Genomic DNA, 17,787 nt, shown 5'->3' on the forward strand with positions numbered 1-17,787 from the left:
ATTGGTTCTTTTCTGCGTGGCTTTGGAACCTGGATGTCACCTTCTTGGGTCTTCTCCATTGGGGAAAGGAAGTGGACCTGCGAGGGTGGCTGCTGCTCGCAGGCCAATCATTTGTAGTACCTGTTGAGCCAACCTTCTTTGTGATCTGTTGAAAGCTTGGGGTCCCTTCCCCTGGGAGCTTGCTTGCCTGCTCATTTATCTTGACTGCAGGCTTTGGGGCCCCTGTGTAACAAATATTTGGGTATCAGGGAGCTGGCTGTGTAGAAACAATTCCTTTAAGAGAAGGAAAAGACAATTTGAGTTTTTCGTGGTCCTAACAAGGCCCAATCTTCGAAAGTTCCAAGAAAGAGGTACAAGTGAGGAACATATGCCAATGCCAAATAAAATCTTGAAATTTAAACAAGAACATTTGAAGAGTATCCTGACAACAGATAGGCCCCTATAACAATATCTTTTTAGAAGCTATTTACAGAATTTCCCCCTAAGTGCTATTCTATCAATGGCTCTCTAGATTGGGTGCTCCTTTATAGAATTTAACTTAGATGTGATTCTTATTTAAATCATCCAAAGTATTCACTTTCAAATTCACTTTGAATGATTTAAATAAGAATCACATCTAAGTTAAATTTAAATGAAAGATTCAGTGACAATTCGACACATAAAACTTTGGGGCAGTGAGAGTATTTGAACCCAGAGTGGTGTCGCTGAGGATCTGGGTGGTGATAGCAGTGTAAGAACGGTGTATTTTTTAGTGACATAGCATTTAATAATGCAGTCACGCACAATCATCTGTATATGAAATACCCGAAGTAAAGAAAAAACAGCCATAATTAAGCAGGGGGTTAAACTACAACATAAAAATATAAGCCTCCATAGGCACTTTAGGCCACCTCCCTGCCATCAGGGCAATTGACAATCTGCTACCCTTCTGGAAAGCAGTGAAGACACTACTATTCACGAACCAGTACGTTCTTGGTCTCAAACTTTAACCAATCAAGACACGGTGCATCTGTAACATGGAGCACCTGAGACTTTTCAACCATTACTTGTTCTCTCATCTACAGCAGCCATGCTGGTACCTTAGATTCTGTTTAGCATGTATGTTCTTAGATTCACCATAGCTTATGTGTTCTTAGTTTCTCCTTAGCATATGTGTTATTGATACCTGCCTTAAATTCTCTGTAAAAATACAACTAATAAATAATTGGTATTATGAATGATGTTGTCTTCAGTGAATGTCCCTGGGGATGATACCACAAATATATATGTGAACCTTGAAAGACTGTAAAAGAAAAAATGAAAAAATGAAAAAATGATAATCAATCAGACGAATCAAAAGAAACAATCAGTACGGGCCGTATGCTCTCGTTTAAACCAATGGCCCCGGGCAATGCTTATGCAGTGACATGCACTTAGAAATGAATCTAGATAAACCGTGCCCAGTACATCATTTTATTCTTTTGAAACGTGTCAAAGAATGAGTGAAAACACTATCTTCCCCAAGCATGGACTTCTGAAGAAAAGATCATTAAAAAGAATATCTCCCTGAAACCTCATGTACAAAAACACCAAATTGTGAATAATTATATGAAAAAATTATAATGCAAAAAAAATAATAGTAACGCCAAATCAAAAAACTTTCTAAAACAAATAAGTGAAAATATACAATATCCTCAATCTGTGTATCAAAAATTCAATGTGTCAGTCAATGAAAAATCTGAAAAACGTGATGCAAAGTGGAAACCAGTAAAAATCAATAAAAGTACTTAGCTCAGTCCTTTCAGAACGGGATGAGGTTCAAAGTTCAAAGTTCGATAATGGTTCTGTGATGCCTCTACTTGATCAATCCCGCTCACTTACGAAATGCTTATTAAAGAATAAACTTATAGGTACTGTAGCCGTGGTACTTGAATGTGGATCCAAAGAGCTGATCAGAAATGTCTCTCCAATTTCTAGCGCTGGTATATTCCAAAGAGCTGGTCAGAAATGTCTCTCCAATTTCTAGCGCTGGTATATTCACTCATTCAACTCACTCATATATCTCATGTGTCTCGCTCATTGGTCTCATTCATTCTGTTCATTGGTCTCATCCATTCTGCTGCTGCTCGCAGAATGGATGAGACCAATGAACAGAATGAATGAGACCAATGAGCGAGACACATGAGATATATGAGTGAGTTGAATGAGTGAATATACCAGCGCTAGAAATTGGAGAGACATTTCTGACCAGCTCTTTGGAATATACCAGCGCTAGAAATTGGAGAGACATTTCTGATCAGCTCTTTGGATCCACATTCAAGTACCACGGCTACAGTACCTATAAGTTTATTCTTTAATAAGCATTTCGTAAGTGAGCGGGATTGATCAAGTAGAGGCATCACAGAACCATTATCGAACTTTGAACTTTGAACCTCATCCCGTTCTGAAAGGACTGAGCTAAGTACTTTTATTGATTTTTACTGGTTTCCACTTTGCATCACGTTTTTCAGATTTTTCATTGACTGACACATTGAATTTTTGATACACAGATTGAGGATATTGTATATTTTCACTTATTTGTTTTAGAAAGTTTTTTGATTTGGCGTTACTATTATTTTTTTTGCATTATAATTTTTTCATATAATTATTCACAATTTGGTGTTTTTGTACATGAGGTTTCAGGGAGATATTCTTTTTAATGATCTTTTCTTCAGAAGTCCATGCTTGGGGAAGATAGTGTTTTCACTCATTCTTTGACACGTTTCAAAAGAATAAAATGATGTACTGGGCACGGTTTATCTAGATTCATTTCTAAGTGCATGTCACTGCATAAGCATTGCCCGGGGCCATTGGTTTAAACGAGAGCATATGGCCCGTACTGATTGTTTCTTTTGATTCGTCTGATTGATTATCATTTTTTCATTTTTTCTTTTACAGTCTTTCAAGGTTCACATATACATTTGTGGTATCATCCCCAGGGACATTCACTGAAGACAACATCATTCATAATACCAATTATTTATTAGTTGTATTTTTACACAATTTGGTATTCATTTATATTTTGGTATAGCTTTTGAGGCCTTTTTTGTTAAATTCTCTGTAACATATGTGTTGTGGATCCTGATGACTTCTGTGTATGTATCTTTGTAACCCATTCAGGGCTCCTGGGGAGGATGGGCTATAAAACTAACCAAGTACCTAAATAATGTCACTGTGAACATGGCTAACGCTGTATGTGGCATTAGGTGACCTTAGGTGGTCTAAAGTGCCTATGTAGACATGATTCACAACAAAGATAGGCACCAGAAATGAAGGCCTGGGAAACCCTGGCCTATATTTCTGTCGCCTATCTTTCCCGGAGGTGTGATTGACACGTGATTGGTGTCCACTGATATCAGCATCAAATAGAGAATCCGGGCCATACAATAAATTAAAATCATAAGGAACAATGTAAACGAAGATCTGTAGCTACACAAGAAAAGCTGATTCATGCAATTAAAAATACAGTAGGAACAAGGGTAAAGGGGATGGGACTTGATAAACCACTTTTTCTGTGTGATTACATTACATTACATTACATTACATTAGGGATTTCTATTCCGCCTGTGCCTTGCGGTTCTAGGCGGATTACAATATAGAAAATATCTGGGACATTCCAGTAGAATTACATTTCAGGATAGGAGTAAGTTACAGGAACAATCAAAATGCTTTACAAATTTTAGATAGGAATGTATCTATAAAAGAGTTGTGACCAGTAAAAAAAAACCAACAGATGACGAGAAGAAAAATGCTTATGCAGAATTTAACAATGACAAATTTCATCACAAAAACACACAAATGCATTTCTTGTTCCTATTGTATTTTTAATTGCATGAATCGGCTTTTCTTGTGTAGATATGATTTTTATGATTTTAATTTATTGTATGTTTATATTGTAGTTTTACCCTCTTGCATGACCATTCTGGTAAAATGTTACGTCAAGTTCTGTATTTTAATAAACCACTCTTCTTTTCATTTCTTGATTTGCCTGGTTTGTATTCATCTTACTTTATCTGGGTTATTATCCAGGTATAGGTCTAAATATTGCTGGTATTCAAGTAAGTGCCAGCAGGTCTCCAATTCTTGTAAATATTTTATTATAAAATGTGGCAGCCAGCGTTAAAAAGATAAAAACACTCAAAACAACTGATTTCTGCAATCTGAATGTTTCTTGGTTAATTATTAAACAAAATAGCTATTGTGAAAATGTAAAAAACATGTAAAGGACTAAGTTCAATAAATGGCATCCAAAGTTAGGTGCTGGAATGATCCTTGCTAAGATAGTATTCTGAAAAGGGTGCTTTTCATGGAGCTTCCTTTTTTTTTTTTTTTACAAAATACTAGGGAAACTAATAAATTACAACTTGGTGAAAGTGGGTGAATAAATGTCAAAAATGCTCCACTTGTCAAGCTGAGAGTCTATTCTAATGGAAAAAAAAGCCTCAGATCTTTTCTGGTAGAGCTCAAAGCACAAACCACCTTCACCCACATCATTGGCTTGAAAAACTTCTGCTTAGAATGACTAGTTGCCTCTGTGATTGTTTTTCCTGTGGGACTGAGATTTTAAACAGCAATACTGCTAACTGTGCTGAAAAATTAAAGTGGCGTCTTATCTGTAGCCAACGTTTCACGGAACATGGCCGTTTCTTCAGGGCTCCTAGACTTCCAATGTCTCTGCACAGTTCTGTGAAGGTAATCGTATAAAGTGTGTGTCACTCTGAGGCTTTTTCTTCCGTTAGAATAGACTCAGCTTGACAAGTGAAGTATTTTTACATTTTTAACAAAATACTAGGGCGCATTTTCCACCTAACTTTGAGCAAAGGCTGGTGTAAATGCTGGCATCCAACTGATACACCCAGACAGGAGATTCGACCTCCTCAAGGTAGAACAAAGGAAAACAAAAGAGGAGACCTGTGGTGCTCAATCTTTTTATTTACTCAAGACCCGACACGTATGTGTTTCGGCCATAAGGCCTGCCTCAGGGGTCTTTTCCTCAGTGTGGAGCACTATTTTGCAAATGTTCTCTTATAATGTAAAACCAAAATCTAAATAATGGATGAGTAATTCAATGGGATGACTTTAGAAAGCCAATCAACTGTGCATAAGAACAGTTCCTGTAGTGCTCCACACTGAGGAAAAGACTCCTGAGGCAGGCCCAGATTGAGCACCACAGGTATCCTCTTTTGTTTTCCTTTGGCACCCAACTGATGACAGGCACACAGATGCAGGCAATCTTTTTACATTGTGCTTCCCTTGCCCCTCCCATGGCTTTGCCCTCTTTGGAGTTGTGTGTTATGAAATTTAGGTGCTTGTGCTATAGAATAGGGTATAGAGCAAATGCATGCATAACTCCTAATTACTGCCAATTAAATACTGGTTAACTCCAATTTTGTTAGTTTCTAATTGACTAATTAGTTTACATGTGGATCAGGAACCTGGGACCTGTGTCCAAATTTGGATCACCTATAAAGAATCCAAGGGAATGCATCCCAAATTTTATTTTGATCTATGTGCAATGGTTCAGTGAAGGAGAAGCAGTAGTTGTTGGAAGTGAGTCAACCAAGGGACACCATCAAAGCTTAGATTGCTCATATGATCAATAGGAGGTTGAAGAAAAATCCTTGAAAGATACCTACAGTTATATTTCAAATAATCCATAAAAGATTGATTTAAATTGAGTAGATCTGCTGATGAAGAACACAGAGCTACCATTCACCAAAGGTCATGCATTACTGAGCTTTGAGACCAGTTGGGAAACACTGCCAAGTGCAAGAGTGCTTAACATTTTAGCACATGTAGGGCTCATCTTTATATCCAGTGCAATAGATCATCATCTTTCATCAGTCAGTATATTTAACTTGCTTAATTTAAGAATACTCCCTACTAACATTACATTTTAATTGACGTGTCTGTCACATTTTGTAGATATTCATAATATTTCCCCAATCATTTTGAATGACCCTGGCTTAGTTTTCTGTGTAGTGGCATGTAGGCAAAATATTGAGACAGAAACGACATTGTGTTCATCAGTGACATAAATTCTGTCCAGACAGCCCACTGTACAGGGAAAAAATGGGGCCCACATGCAGCCACCTTCTAAGGTAGATGCCCAGTGCTAGGGCACTTTTATCAAATTGTTTGTAGACCCTTCATTTGAACTCATTCTACTGATAGTGTGGGATCATTGAATAGCCCTGTTGAAAGAATGATTATCTGTGGTAGGAGGGAGTAAATCTATGTAAGATGATCATGTATTACAAAGATCTGCTTGGATGGTAGCAAAAAATGCCACCTACATAACAAGAAGTTTTATAGTTCTTCCCTTGTCCATTGGTGACATCAAATGTTGAAGTGGTAGATGGATAGAAACAGAAAAGAAATGTGCATCATCATAGTTCTTTTTAAAAATAAATCAATCAAATCTTTGACTTTGCTAATTTAGGGCCCCTTTTACAAAACCGCGGAAGCTATGCTGACGCAGCAAATGCACCGAAGCCCATTCAGTTCCTATGGGCTTTGGTGCATCTACCATGGCTTTGTAAAAGGGGACCTAAGAAAGTAAACAAATCGTAGTTAGATTGAGGCAGAATGTGCTGACATCCAGCACCCTGACAAGAGAGCACATGTACTGTAGCTATACAGTATTTAAAATAAAACGTGAAGTGATTTAAAATTACAAGCGGCTATCTGTTTCATTTAGCTTATTTTGAGATAATAATCAGAGTAGTTTATTGACTTGACAGTGGGTCCTCACCTTGTATGTGTAAGGACAATTAGTTTGACACCCTGGAGAGACATTAACATTTTCACAGCTATAAAGAGCTCTGTGTTTGAATGCAGTGAAATCTCATAAGAATGATTTGGCTGACTTTGATACTAAACTACCCCACCTCCCCTCAGTTCTAGTCCTCTGTGCTCTGTGCTTTGGGATGTTTATAGTCCTGTGCAGAAGATAGAGGGGTGTTCTTTATGGAATTGATGTTGTTAGAGAGTAAACAAAAATAATCAAGCTTAGAACGATTAAGAGTTTAGATGATTTCACATGTGAGAGAAAATCAATTTAGCTAAAAGAAGCTTATTTATCTGAGGAAGGGGGGGGAAGATAATTTGAGCACAGTACATTAAATCCTGATTGAAGGCTTCTCCCTGTCATCTTTCCATAGTAACATAGTGACGGCAGATAAAAACCTGTATGCCCAACAGCCACATTCATTATCAATACAAGGTTGAACCAACAATTTAGTAATTATTCATTTTACTTGCTAAGTTCCTTTATAAAATGTCTTCCCCCTCCCCCTGAAATTGGTAAGATCTGTACTCAGACGATATGAATGTGGTATTAAATATGCATACTTTTCTCCTGATCTGTCTTGCCTCACATGGACATGAACTGTAGAAGTTGTCCAGCATCAGTTATACAGTCTCACCGCTGGAATTGCTATCAAAGCTAACTCCAACCTGTCCCAATTGGTCCTGCTGCACATTGGGCACAGACCATATAAGTCTGTTCACCATCAGCTTTGCTTCCCCACTGCTGGGGCATCAATATAAGCGCCACTCCTGCACTTCATAAACAAAGTGATAGTTTTTGATTTGTTGAGTTTTGTATTGATACTATCTTCATTATATTTAAGGATCCTTTGTATTTATCCCACACATTTTTGAACTCCATCACTGTTTTTGCCTCCACCACCTCTTCAGGGAGGGCATTCTAGGCATCCACAATCCTCTCCATGAAAAAATATTTCTTGACATTACTCCTAATTCTACCACTCCACAATGTCATTTTCTAGTGCAATGTGTCTAGTAGTCCTGAACGCTAGGGTTATGTATCTGAACCCACAAGTTGCTTGCAGAATGCTGTCAATTATCTTTGAACTCTGCCTCCTTCCCTGGAAGTTGCTCCTGTCCCCTCGTTTTTTTCTGCAAGCAGTTTGCTCAGAGGTGTTTCTGCTCTGCTTTGCAGTTTTATTATTTCCAGGTATTTTTCTTAGTGTTCAGTTGGAGGTTTAGTGGTCAGAAGTTCCCATTCGTTGGGACCTCTGCTTGTGATGAGACACTGATTCACACTGTGGAAGTCTGCTGCTAGCAGAATCGGCCCTCAGGGACACTTAGCTAGGCGGTCTGTTGTTATATTTTTTGGTGTTCAGGGGTCATCCTCTGCATAGCTGTTCGCATCCCTGATTTATCAGGAGCTTGAGCGCAGGCTGTTTGGCTCCATCCTGACTTAGTAAGACTTAATAGTGGGCCAGCTGCATAGTACTTTCCCCCTTTGCGGTGTGAGGTTTTCGTTTGAACTGCTGAGGGTCCTCAGCATCCTCATTAAGTGCGATAGAGGCAGGAGCACAGGGCATCTCCCATCAGTATGTGCCCCAACCTGACGAGAACACAGAAAATCCAATTTCATGCCATTATTCTCCCAGGATGCAGTTTTTCAGCCAGAGTCTGGTTCTCTGCATAAGAATAGTGGTCAAGAAGTGGTAGTGGCCCTGGACTAGGGTGAAAACCCCACGGAGCTCTGGCTGTTCAAAGCCTTTGTGCTTTCAGGCATTATATCTACCTCACTACAAGAATTGAAGCTGGAAGTTCCTCCAACCCCTTTATCACAGTGCTCAATTATGAGCAGCTCAGTTACTCTGACCACATTCTTTGCCTCGCATCCAGATATCACAAAACTAGTCACAGACCACTGGGAGTAGCCAGAGAGGTCCCTTTGAGTGGCTAAGACTATGTCAAAGCTTTACCCTCTGGATTTACAGCAGCTATTTGATCAGTCGAAGGTGAATTCACTGGTGGCGCAGGTCACCAAAAGAATCGTATTGCCTAGTGAAGGAGGTATGATGATAAAGGATGCTAAGGACCAAAAAGTGGATGTGGTCCACAAGAGGCAATTTGAAGCTTTGGCCATAGGGATTAAGGCAGCAGCCACAGCTTCCTTTGTAATATATGCTTGCCACAACCAACTTTCTCAAGTGTCGGATTTGGAGGAAGACAGACTCCCAAATTCTCCTATCTAGGGTGAATTATATAGCTTATGCTTTGTATGACATCATCAGAGTCATGAACAAGGTGTCAGCCAATGCTGTCTCTGCCCAGCAGATTCTCTGAATCAGGCAGTGGGCAGGAGATTTCAGCCTCTAAAGCCACAATGAGCAGGCTTCCCTTTCAGGGGCAGATGCTATTTGGCAAGGGTCTTAATGACCAGATGGCCACTGTTATGGACTGTCGCCTTAAGGCCTTGCCAGACAGCAGACCCTGGATGGCTCAGGGTCCGGGATGTGGGAATTTTCAAGGCTCTCGTAGATTCCATCCTTATGTGGGAGGCCAAGTGACATAGAGGTCCTTTCAGGGGTCATGGTAGAGGTTTAGTGGGGGCAGGAGAGAGGAAGATTCTGGCTCTTGCCCCTCTCCAGCCTCCAAGAATGCACAGTGATGCAAGGACAGAGGCCAAGTCCCCCCAGATTGGAGGCAGGCTAGGCTGTCAGCTTATTAGTCAGTCTGTGTTCAGATTGGCGCAGATCATTGGGTCCTAGAAGTTGTTCAAGAAGGCTATAAAATCGAGTTATCGCGACTACACTCATTTATCTCGGGCCCATGGCTCATGGTCTAGACTTGATTACTAATATTGCTAATATTACTAATATTGCTAATATTAAGGGTTCTAAAACTATATCAAACAGTAAAGGAGACAAGGGACATCCTTGTCTAACTCCTCTCTGTAGATTAAATTTTTCTGAAAATGTATTATTTATATATAATCTAGCAGAGGGGGAGCTATATAATGTTTGTATCATTTGTATGAATCCAGGACTTATACCAAACCATTCCATAGCCTGATACATAAATGTCCATTCTATTCTATCTAAAGAAACAGCAAAAGTAGGCTCATTCATTTTCTTTGTTAAGTATAACATATGGAATGCTAATCTGGTATTATGAGATGAATGTCTTTGAGCAACGAATCCTGTTTGAGGCATACCTATAATATGGGGAAGAGCATTAGCCAATCTTAATGCAAGTATTTTTGCTAATATTTTTCCATCTTCATTTATTAAAGATATTGGCCTATAGTTTGAAACCAATGTGGAATCTTTATTTGGCTTTGGTAAAACAATAATTAAAGATTCTGCTATAGTGCCATTTATACATCCTTTATTAAGTTGATATTGAAAAAGATTTAATAAATAGGGTAATAATAAATTTTGAAATGTTTTATAAAATTCCACTGTATATCCATCACCACCTGGAGCGGATCCAACTCTAAGGGATTTCAAAGCTGTTTCTAATTCTTTTAATGATATTGGCTCTTCCAAACTTCGTTTTATATGTTCAGGAACTTTTGGACCCTCTAACATTTTCAGAAATTCTAAACCATCTTTTTCTTTATTTAAATAAGTCTCGGAAGTATAAAGAGATTTATAAAATTTTAGAAATTGTTTTAAGATAGGTTCAATTTGTGTTAATGTGTCACCTTTTTCATCTTTTATAGCAATTATTTTTGATTTCTTTTTTTTCGCTTTGAGATAATTTGCCAATATTCTTCCCGACTTATTTGAGTTTCCATAATACAATGCCTGCTGGGAGAATAAATATTTTCTTATTATCTTTGATGAGAATTCATTGTATTTTACTTTAAGTTTTAATAATTCTTGTTGTATAGAATATTCCCATTTTTCTATTAATTTTGATTCTAAAATTTTTATTTCTGTTTCCAAATTAGAAAATTGTTTTCTATTTTGTTTATTAAGATAAGCCGAGTAAGAAATAATTTGTCCTCTTATTGATACCTTAAAAGCATCCCATAATATTTCCCTAGAGATTTCATCTTTATCATTTATTTGAAAATAATCTTTCATTTTTGTTTGAAAATTCTCACAGAATATTGGGTCAGCAAGCAATGTATTATCAAATTTCCATATTGGTCTATTTGTATTTTGATCTGTGATTTTAATTTCAATCCACACTCCACCATGATCAGATAATATGATTGGATCAATGGCAGCTTGTGTTACTTGATGTGCTAGGTGTTTTGATATAAATATATAATCTATTCTTGAAAAAGAATTATGAACATGAGAACAGAAAGAAAATTCCCGTCCATTAAAATGAAGTATTCGCCAAATATCTGTCAAATTACAAATTTGTACCAAATTATCTAGTCCCATCGATTTCATATATCTACTTGGGTTTTTGTCTAATAAAGGATCCATAACAGCATTAAAATCCCCAGCTACTATTAGATTTGAAGTAGCCAGTGGTAAGATCAGTTGTTGAAGAGTCTTAAAAAATTCATTTTGTTTTGAATTAGGGGCATATATATTAAACAACGTCATGGTTGTATTTCCCATGCATATTTCCACTTTTACCCATCTGCCATGAACATCTGATTCTTTTAATTTAAATAAAGCTGAGCATTTTTTATTCACTAGAATAGCAACACCTGCTTTTTTCCCTATGGCTGGTGAATAAAAACAATGCTTTATCCAACCACCTGTCAACTTATTAGATTCAATGTTTGAAAGGTGGGTCTCTTGTATGCAACATATATCTGCATTTTGCCTTTTTAAGAACAGTAATGTTTTTTTCCTTTTTATAACATGATTTAGACCATTAACATTCAAAGATATTATTTTAAGAGACATTTATAATTATAGTTTTTATAATATATTTTCTATATAATGATATATATTGTTTTTTATTAATATATTTTCCCAATATATTTAATAAATTATAATTTCCTTTTATTATTTCTATATATCCTATATATCTTTCTTTCCCATTCCCTCCCTTATCCCTATTTCCCTCCCTCCCCTCCCCCCTCTTATTAAATACGATTACTTGGGTACGCAAGATGAGGTTAGGTTAAAATAACTCCCCCAAGCTAAATTAAAATATTCTTTATTTACTACTAATAATTTATCTTATAATTTACTAATAATTGTTTGTTTTTTGGTTTTTTTTTTTTTTGGGGGGGTTGTGATTTCTTAGGCAACATTTATATATATATTCAGTCCTAGATGCTTGTGTTTGCAAGAATGATGTCATTTTTAAGCATCCTAATATTTTGTCCCTCTGTATCTTTCCAATTGTCAATAATATATGGGTCCTCTTGTGTAAAAAGGGGGGTATGAAAATAAAAAATGATGATCATAATAGTATATTGGTTTTTTAATCCAGATATGTATTGTCATAAACACTAGTTAATATTAATACTGTAGTTTGTGTTATAGTTGCCTTGCTGTAGTAAGTGCATAGTAGTAGGTTATATCTTAAGAAAATAGGATGAAGGCAGGTCTGCTTGAAAGCTGAATAAGAGGGAGACCTCGCATGAAATTATTGCTTATACTCTTCTATAACAAATAGGACCAGAGAACTTTGGATAATGTTTGCTGATTGAAAAGCAAAGCCTCTAAAAACAAAGGGACCAAATTACCCCAGTTAAACACTGCCATGGTAATATCCCTTCTAGTTCTACGTATTTGCTTTGCTTTATTTTTTTCAATTAACCTTGATGATAAGGTCAAAATCAGTTCAGCTTGTAAATCATGTGCATGCAGTAAGACATTATCCAGATAAGCATTTTTTTCTTAATTAATCTGCATGATAGCAATTTTGGAGTTGATTTAAAAAGGAGGTTTTTTTGTGGCCAATGCTAGAAGTTTGTAGGGGAGCTAGTGTTCATAGCTCTTTCCTTCATAGCCACAGAGAGGTTTGCTCTTCGTAGCTTCTGAGGCTTTTTTTTTCCTCCTTTAAATACCTTCTGTGTTGGGTAGAAGTTAATAAGGCAATCTTACTCGGCGTATAGAACTGGAAGCTTTTTTGTATTCGTGCCTATGATGTTGCATTATTTTTAACTCGGGGATTGCAGCAACAATTGTAGTTATTAAAAAATTTTTTTAACCAGACACATTAACATTGACTATTAATGGTTTATCATTTAATTTTTGCAGGCAGAGCATATAGCTATTTTTATATTGAAAAGCTTCTGTATAGAGGGGCTTTAAAATACAGCTTCCAAGAACCTTCTGCAGATTTTATTCCGGAAACACTTTTGAATTGTTCTACAAAGAAGCATTTAATTAATCCCAATTCAGTGCTAATTGCAGCGTAGGCTATAACTAAGCTAATTTTACTTTGCTTATATTGGTGTCTTAGTTCAGTTCCCAGTTTTGACAACTTTCATGTTGGCTGTCCTGAACAGTGGTACAGTAAAGGGGGGAGGGGGAAACCATACCAGGCGCCGTCTTGGTGGGAGTGCTGGCACCTCTCCACCCTCCCATGCCACTCTCATGCCCTCTTTTCCCTGCCCCTCCCCCATACCTCTTTAAAATCTTTGCCAGCACAAGCATCTACTCTAGCTTGCTGTTCACGCTGGCCTGGCTCCCTCTGAAATCACTTCCGGGTCTCAGGGCCAGGAAGTGACATCAGAGGGAAAGCCAGCATGAGCAGCAGACTGGAGAAGCTGCATGTGCTGACGAAGATTTTAAGAGGTAAGGGGGTGGGAAAGGAGGGGCATGAGTGTGGCACGGAAGGAGCAAGGGGTGAAGAGGAGGACACGGGGGAGGGGGGGACGACACCTTACCGGGGGCCTCCTATCCTCGCTATGCCACTAGTCCTGAATAAGTTTCAGCAAATCAGTCTTGAGAGCCATGCAGAAACTTTTCTTTCAAATGATTTTCACACACGCATTGGGATGTTACTGCAGGATTCTTTCTTGTCATGCAGTAAGTCTTTTTAAGCTGTTGTAAGCGTGTGTTAGTGCTTACTGCAGCTTAGTAAAAAGGCTCCTTAGTTCATACAGTGTCTTAGCCTTTAGGTTTCAGTACTAGAATTGTGAAGTGTCCCGTTTAACTGCATGACAAGAAGGCATCCTGCAGCAACATCCCAATGTGAGCGTGTAAACCATGTGCTAGAAAAGGTTTTGAATTTTTCTGATAGTGGGGCGTGCCTTGAGTGTAGATCAGCACAGCCACATGACCACATGTTAACTGATTAGCACACGAGCCCTTACCGCCTTCAAAATTGGTGGTCACACCCTATTGGCAACATTGGCACATGACCACTGATTGGACAAATGGAAAATCAGCCATTTTCTGGCTGCAGTAAAAATGGCCTTAGCACACAGGCAAGACTTGTAAGTGGCACACTAAGGCCACTTTTTACTGCAGTTTTGTTAAAGTACCTCTAAATGAAAACCTTCAGGAATGGTTCTCAAGATTGATTTGCTGAAACTTATTCAGGACTAGTGGCGTAGTGAGGGTGTACTCTGTGTATGTTTTGATACCTTTTACGAGGCCAAAAATAATTGGAGCTATCAAAAATGAATACATATTTGAGAGATATATTGTTCATCTGTATATTAATTTTATGCCTGTTGAGTATACTTTTCCTTTTTTTCATGTTTGTTTTATGATTGGTTTGCATATTTTCTTTTAGTTTATCAATTGTTTAATGTTTTCATATTTCTTATGGGCAGTCTACAAGCTTGTTAAATAAAATAAGTGAATGATTAAATGGATATTAGCGGGACATTTCACAATTCTAGTATTGAAACCTGGAGCCTAAGATGCTTTTCTGCACTAAGGAATCCTTTTAATAAGCTGTGGTAAGCACTCGCTTACTTTATTTAGCAGATTACACTAAAAATCAGTAATAAAATTAATTTTTAAACAGATTTTTCTAAGTTGACCTTGGAGTTTTCCTCAGTAGAATCTAAACTTTAGCAAAAAAATACTGTATAATCCTCATTCAAATTTTTTGGTTTAATTTTGTATAACAGAGTTGGTTGTTGATAACCAAATTGAGATGGGGCTGCTGAAGGCTGATATGAAGGACAAAGTGACGTACACGTTGCTCAGAAAGCACCGGCACCAGACCAAGAAGTCCAACCTGCGTTCCCTAGCGGACATAGGGAAGACTGTCTCCAGTGCAAGTAGGATGTTCAGCAACCCAGAAAACGGTAATGCAGAGGCCTGCTGCTTGTGACTTTCCCTTTGATTTTGCTACATTCTGTGTTTGTTACTGATTTCACTGCCCTTATGATGTATCTAATTTGGTGTACTATGGTCCCTAGAACTGGATCCCAAGAAAAGTTGTACAGCTGCATTTTGAATTAATTTTTACCTCCTTGTATTTCTTAGGGGTGAACCCACATGCTAATGAATTACTATTATCTAACAGTTGCTAAATCTGCTTTAGTAAGAAAGAGTGAGAGAGCAAATAACATAGAATTGGCACTTCTGTCTATTGGAGAGATTAATGCATCCATTCTTTGAGTTGGATCATTAATGCACTCAGATGGTATACTTTTGTGTTTGATAGTAATGGCACCTAAATACATACATTCTGAATTGAAGACTTTTAGGTAGTTATTTTAGAAGTCCTATATGCATATTGGATATGCAGAAATTGGTGTATGTGTGTATATATACAGTAAATATATATATATATATATATATATATATATATATATACACTTACATTTTTTTCTTTTTTGCATGTACCTCTAAATCCTAATTTTAGAAATCTGGGATATACTGTACATGTAAATGTGAATTAACACATATATAGCAAAAGAATGTGGTTTGGCATGTCGGCTGATCCTATTTTAAAATACTGGAATCTGACATGTCCTACTCAATTCAGATTTGTATGACTTTTCTAAAGTTTACCTCTTAGCAAACAAAACTTGTGTTTTGGAAGAGTTTAATTTTAGCTCATTTTATTGTGTCTGTTCCAGTAGTTTTTCTAAGCAATAATTTAACCTCTTAACTGCCTCTAGATCAGGGGTCTCAAAGTCCCTCCTTGAGGGCCGCAATCCAGTCGGGTTTTCAGGATTTCCCCAATGAATATGCATTGAAAGCAGTGCATGCACATAGATCTCATGCATAGTCATTGGGGAAATCCTGAAAACCCGACTGGATTGCGGCCCTCAAGGAGGGACTTTGAGACCCCTGGTCTAGATGGTTAGAGTTCAGTGGAATACAACATTGCACATCAGCAATGTAGAAATAATGTCTAAGAGCATGATTGTGTAGTAGCTACCTCAATGGTTGCAAATAAATATTAAATATTGTTGGAGATAAAATAGGGCACATTAAACTTTAATGTCTCTGATTCAAATGTAAGTCAAACTATTGTAATGCAATTCTATCAATACCAGCTGCAGATGAACATCGTAAGAGCATCTTATGATGTCTAAAGCAGCTCTTAAATCAAGTATTCAAGGTCATAACTTTTCAATCAGTACCAATAATTGGTTTCTGTTAACCAAAACCAATTTGAAAAATGTCTAAAAGTATTATTCTTTACTAAAATAAATCCTCCAAAACAAAACAAAAGTAACCTGATTGCAAGAGTACTGAATGTACAATCGTTTAAAAAAGAAAAAAGAAAAAGAAAAACAACCCCTTTCTAAAAACAAATCAAAACCTAGAGGTATTTGAAATCAGTCTTAAAATTTTTTACATCTTTACATTCATGTACCTTTAAAAAAAAGTCAGCTTCCTAAGAGGTCTTGAATTGGCAAGGATCCTTATCTAGGAGAACCATTAATTGATGGAAATAGTAATAATAAAGTTGTGTTAAAAATATATTTTAGCAGGCATGATGAATAGGAATTGAAAACAACTAGCTAGCATGTGGTGACATTTGATTCAATTTTGAATACAACCATATCTGTAGAATTAATTTTACTGAAAGATAAACTATCCAACATATTGTCTTGCAGCTTAAAAAAGTATGACTGTAGTCTCTAATGTGTGGCCCCAGAAATCCTCCATTGTGGTGGTTAAACAGGTGGCTGAAATGCTTTGTAACATGTAGTGTATTTTTTGCTCCATAACACGCACCCTAAATTAAAAGGGGGAAAACAAGAAAAAAAACATTCTGAACCAAATTCTCCCTGCCAGGCTCTGCACCCAACCCCACACTCATTGCCAGGCTCTGCACCCTGTCTCCCCTCCCTGCCAGGCTCTGCACCCTGTCCCCCTCTGGTGGTCTAGTGGTAGGCTGGGACAGGGCACAGGGCGGGCAGGGAGAGGGCACAGATGTCAAGGCAGATGACTTTTTAAAATATGCAATGTCACCTCAGTAACAACTATAGAAAAATGGACAACTATAGGGCAAAATATAGACAGCAGATATAAATTCTCCAAACTGACGCATTTTGATTACTAAATTGCAAATAAAACCTTTTTTCTACCTTTGCTGTCTGGTGAATTATTTCTTTCCTTCTTTCTTTCTTTCCTTCCTTCCATCCTCAGGCCCAACAATTATCCCTTCTTACCTCCCTCCTATGTTCCCCTCACTGCCTTTGTCATCTTCCCCCCCACATCTCAGGCCCAACAATTGTGCCTTCCTCCCTCCTATGTTCCTCTCACTGCCTTTGTCATCTTCCCCCCCACATCTCAGGCCCAACAATTGTGCCTTCCTCCCTCCTATGTTCCTCTCACTGCCTTTGTCATCTTCCCCCCCACATCTCAGGCCCAACAATTGTGCCTTCCTCCCTCCTATGTTCCTCTCACTGCCTTTGTCATCTTCCCCCCCACATCTCAGGCCCAACAATTGTGCCTTCCTCCCTCCTATGTTCCTCTCACTGCCTTTGTCATCTTCCCCCCCCACATCTCAGGCCCAACAATTGTGCCTTCCTCCCTCCTATGTTCCTCTCACTGCCTTTGTCATCTTCCCCCCCACATCTCAGGCCCAACAATTGTGCCTTCCTCCCTCCTATGTTCCTCTCACTGCCTTTGTCATCTTCCCCCCCACATC

At 37.9% G+C, this 17,787-nt stretch overlaps 1 protein-coding gene across 7 annotated transcripts in view; it reads left to right on the forward strand.

Annotated features, from left to right (window-relative positions):
- The window catches only part of SLC4A4 (solute carrier family 4 member 4), a 534,858-nt gene that overhangs the window by 282,809 nt on the left and 234,262 nt on the right, over positions 1-17,787 (forward strand). For all 7 annotated transcript variants that reach the window (XM_033961203.1, XM_033961239.1, XM_033961185.1 and 4 more), the window contains one exon: positions 14,798-14,977. In XM_033961203.1, the coding sequence (XP_033817094.1) occupies positions 14,798-14,977 (180 nt within the window). The remainder of the gene's footprint in view (positions 1-14,797; positions 14,978-17,787) is intronic.

Source organism: Geotrypetes seraphini, chromosome 1 (genome assembly GCF_902459505.1).
Source record: "Geotrypetes seraphini chromosome 1, aGeoSer1.1, whole genome shotgun sequence".
Classification (NCBI taxonomy): Eukaryota; Metazoa; Chordata; class Amphibia; order Gymnophiona; family Dermophiidae; genus Geotrypetes; species Geotrypetes seraphini.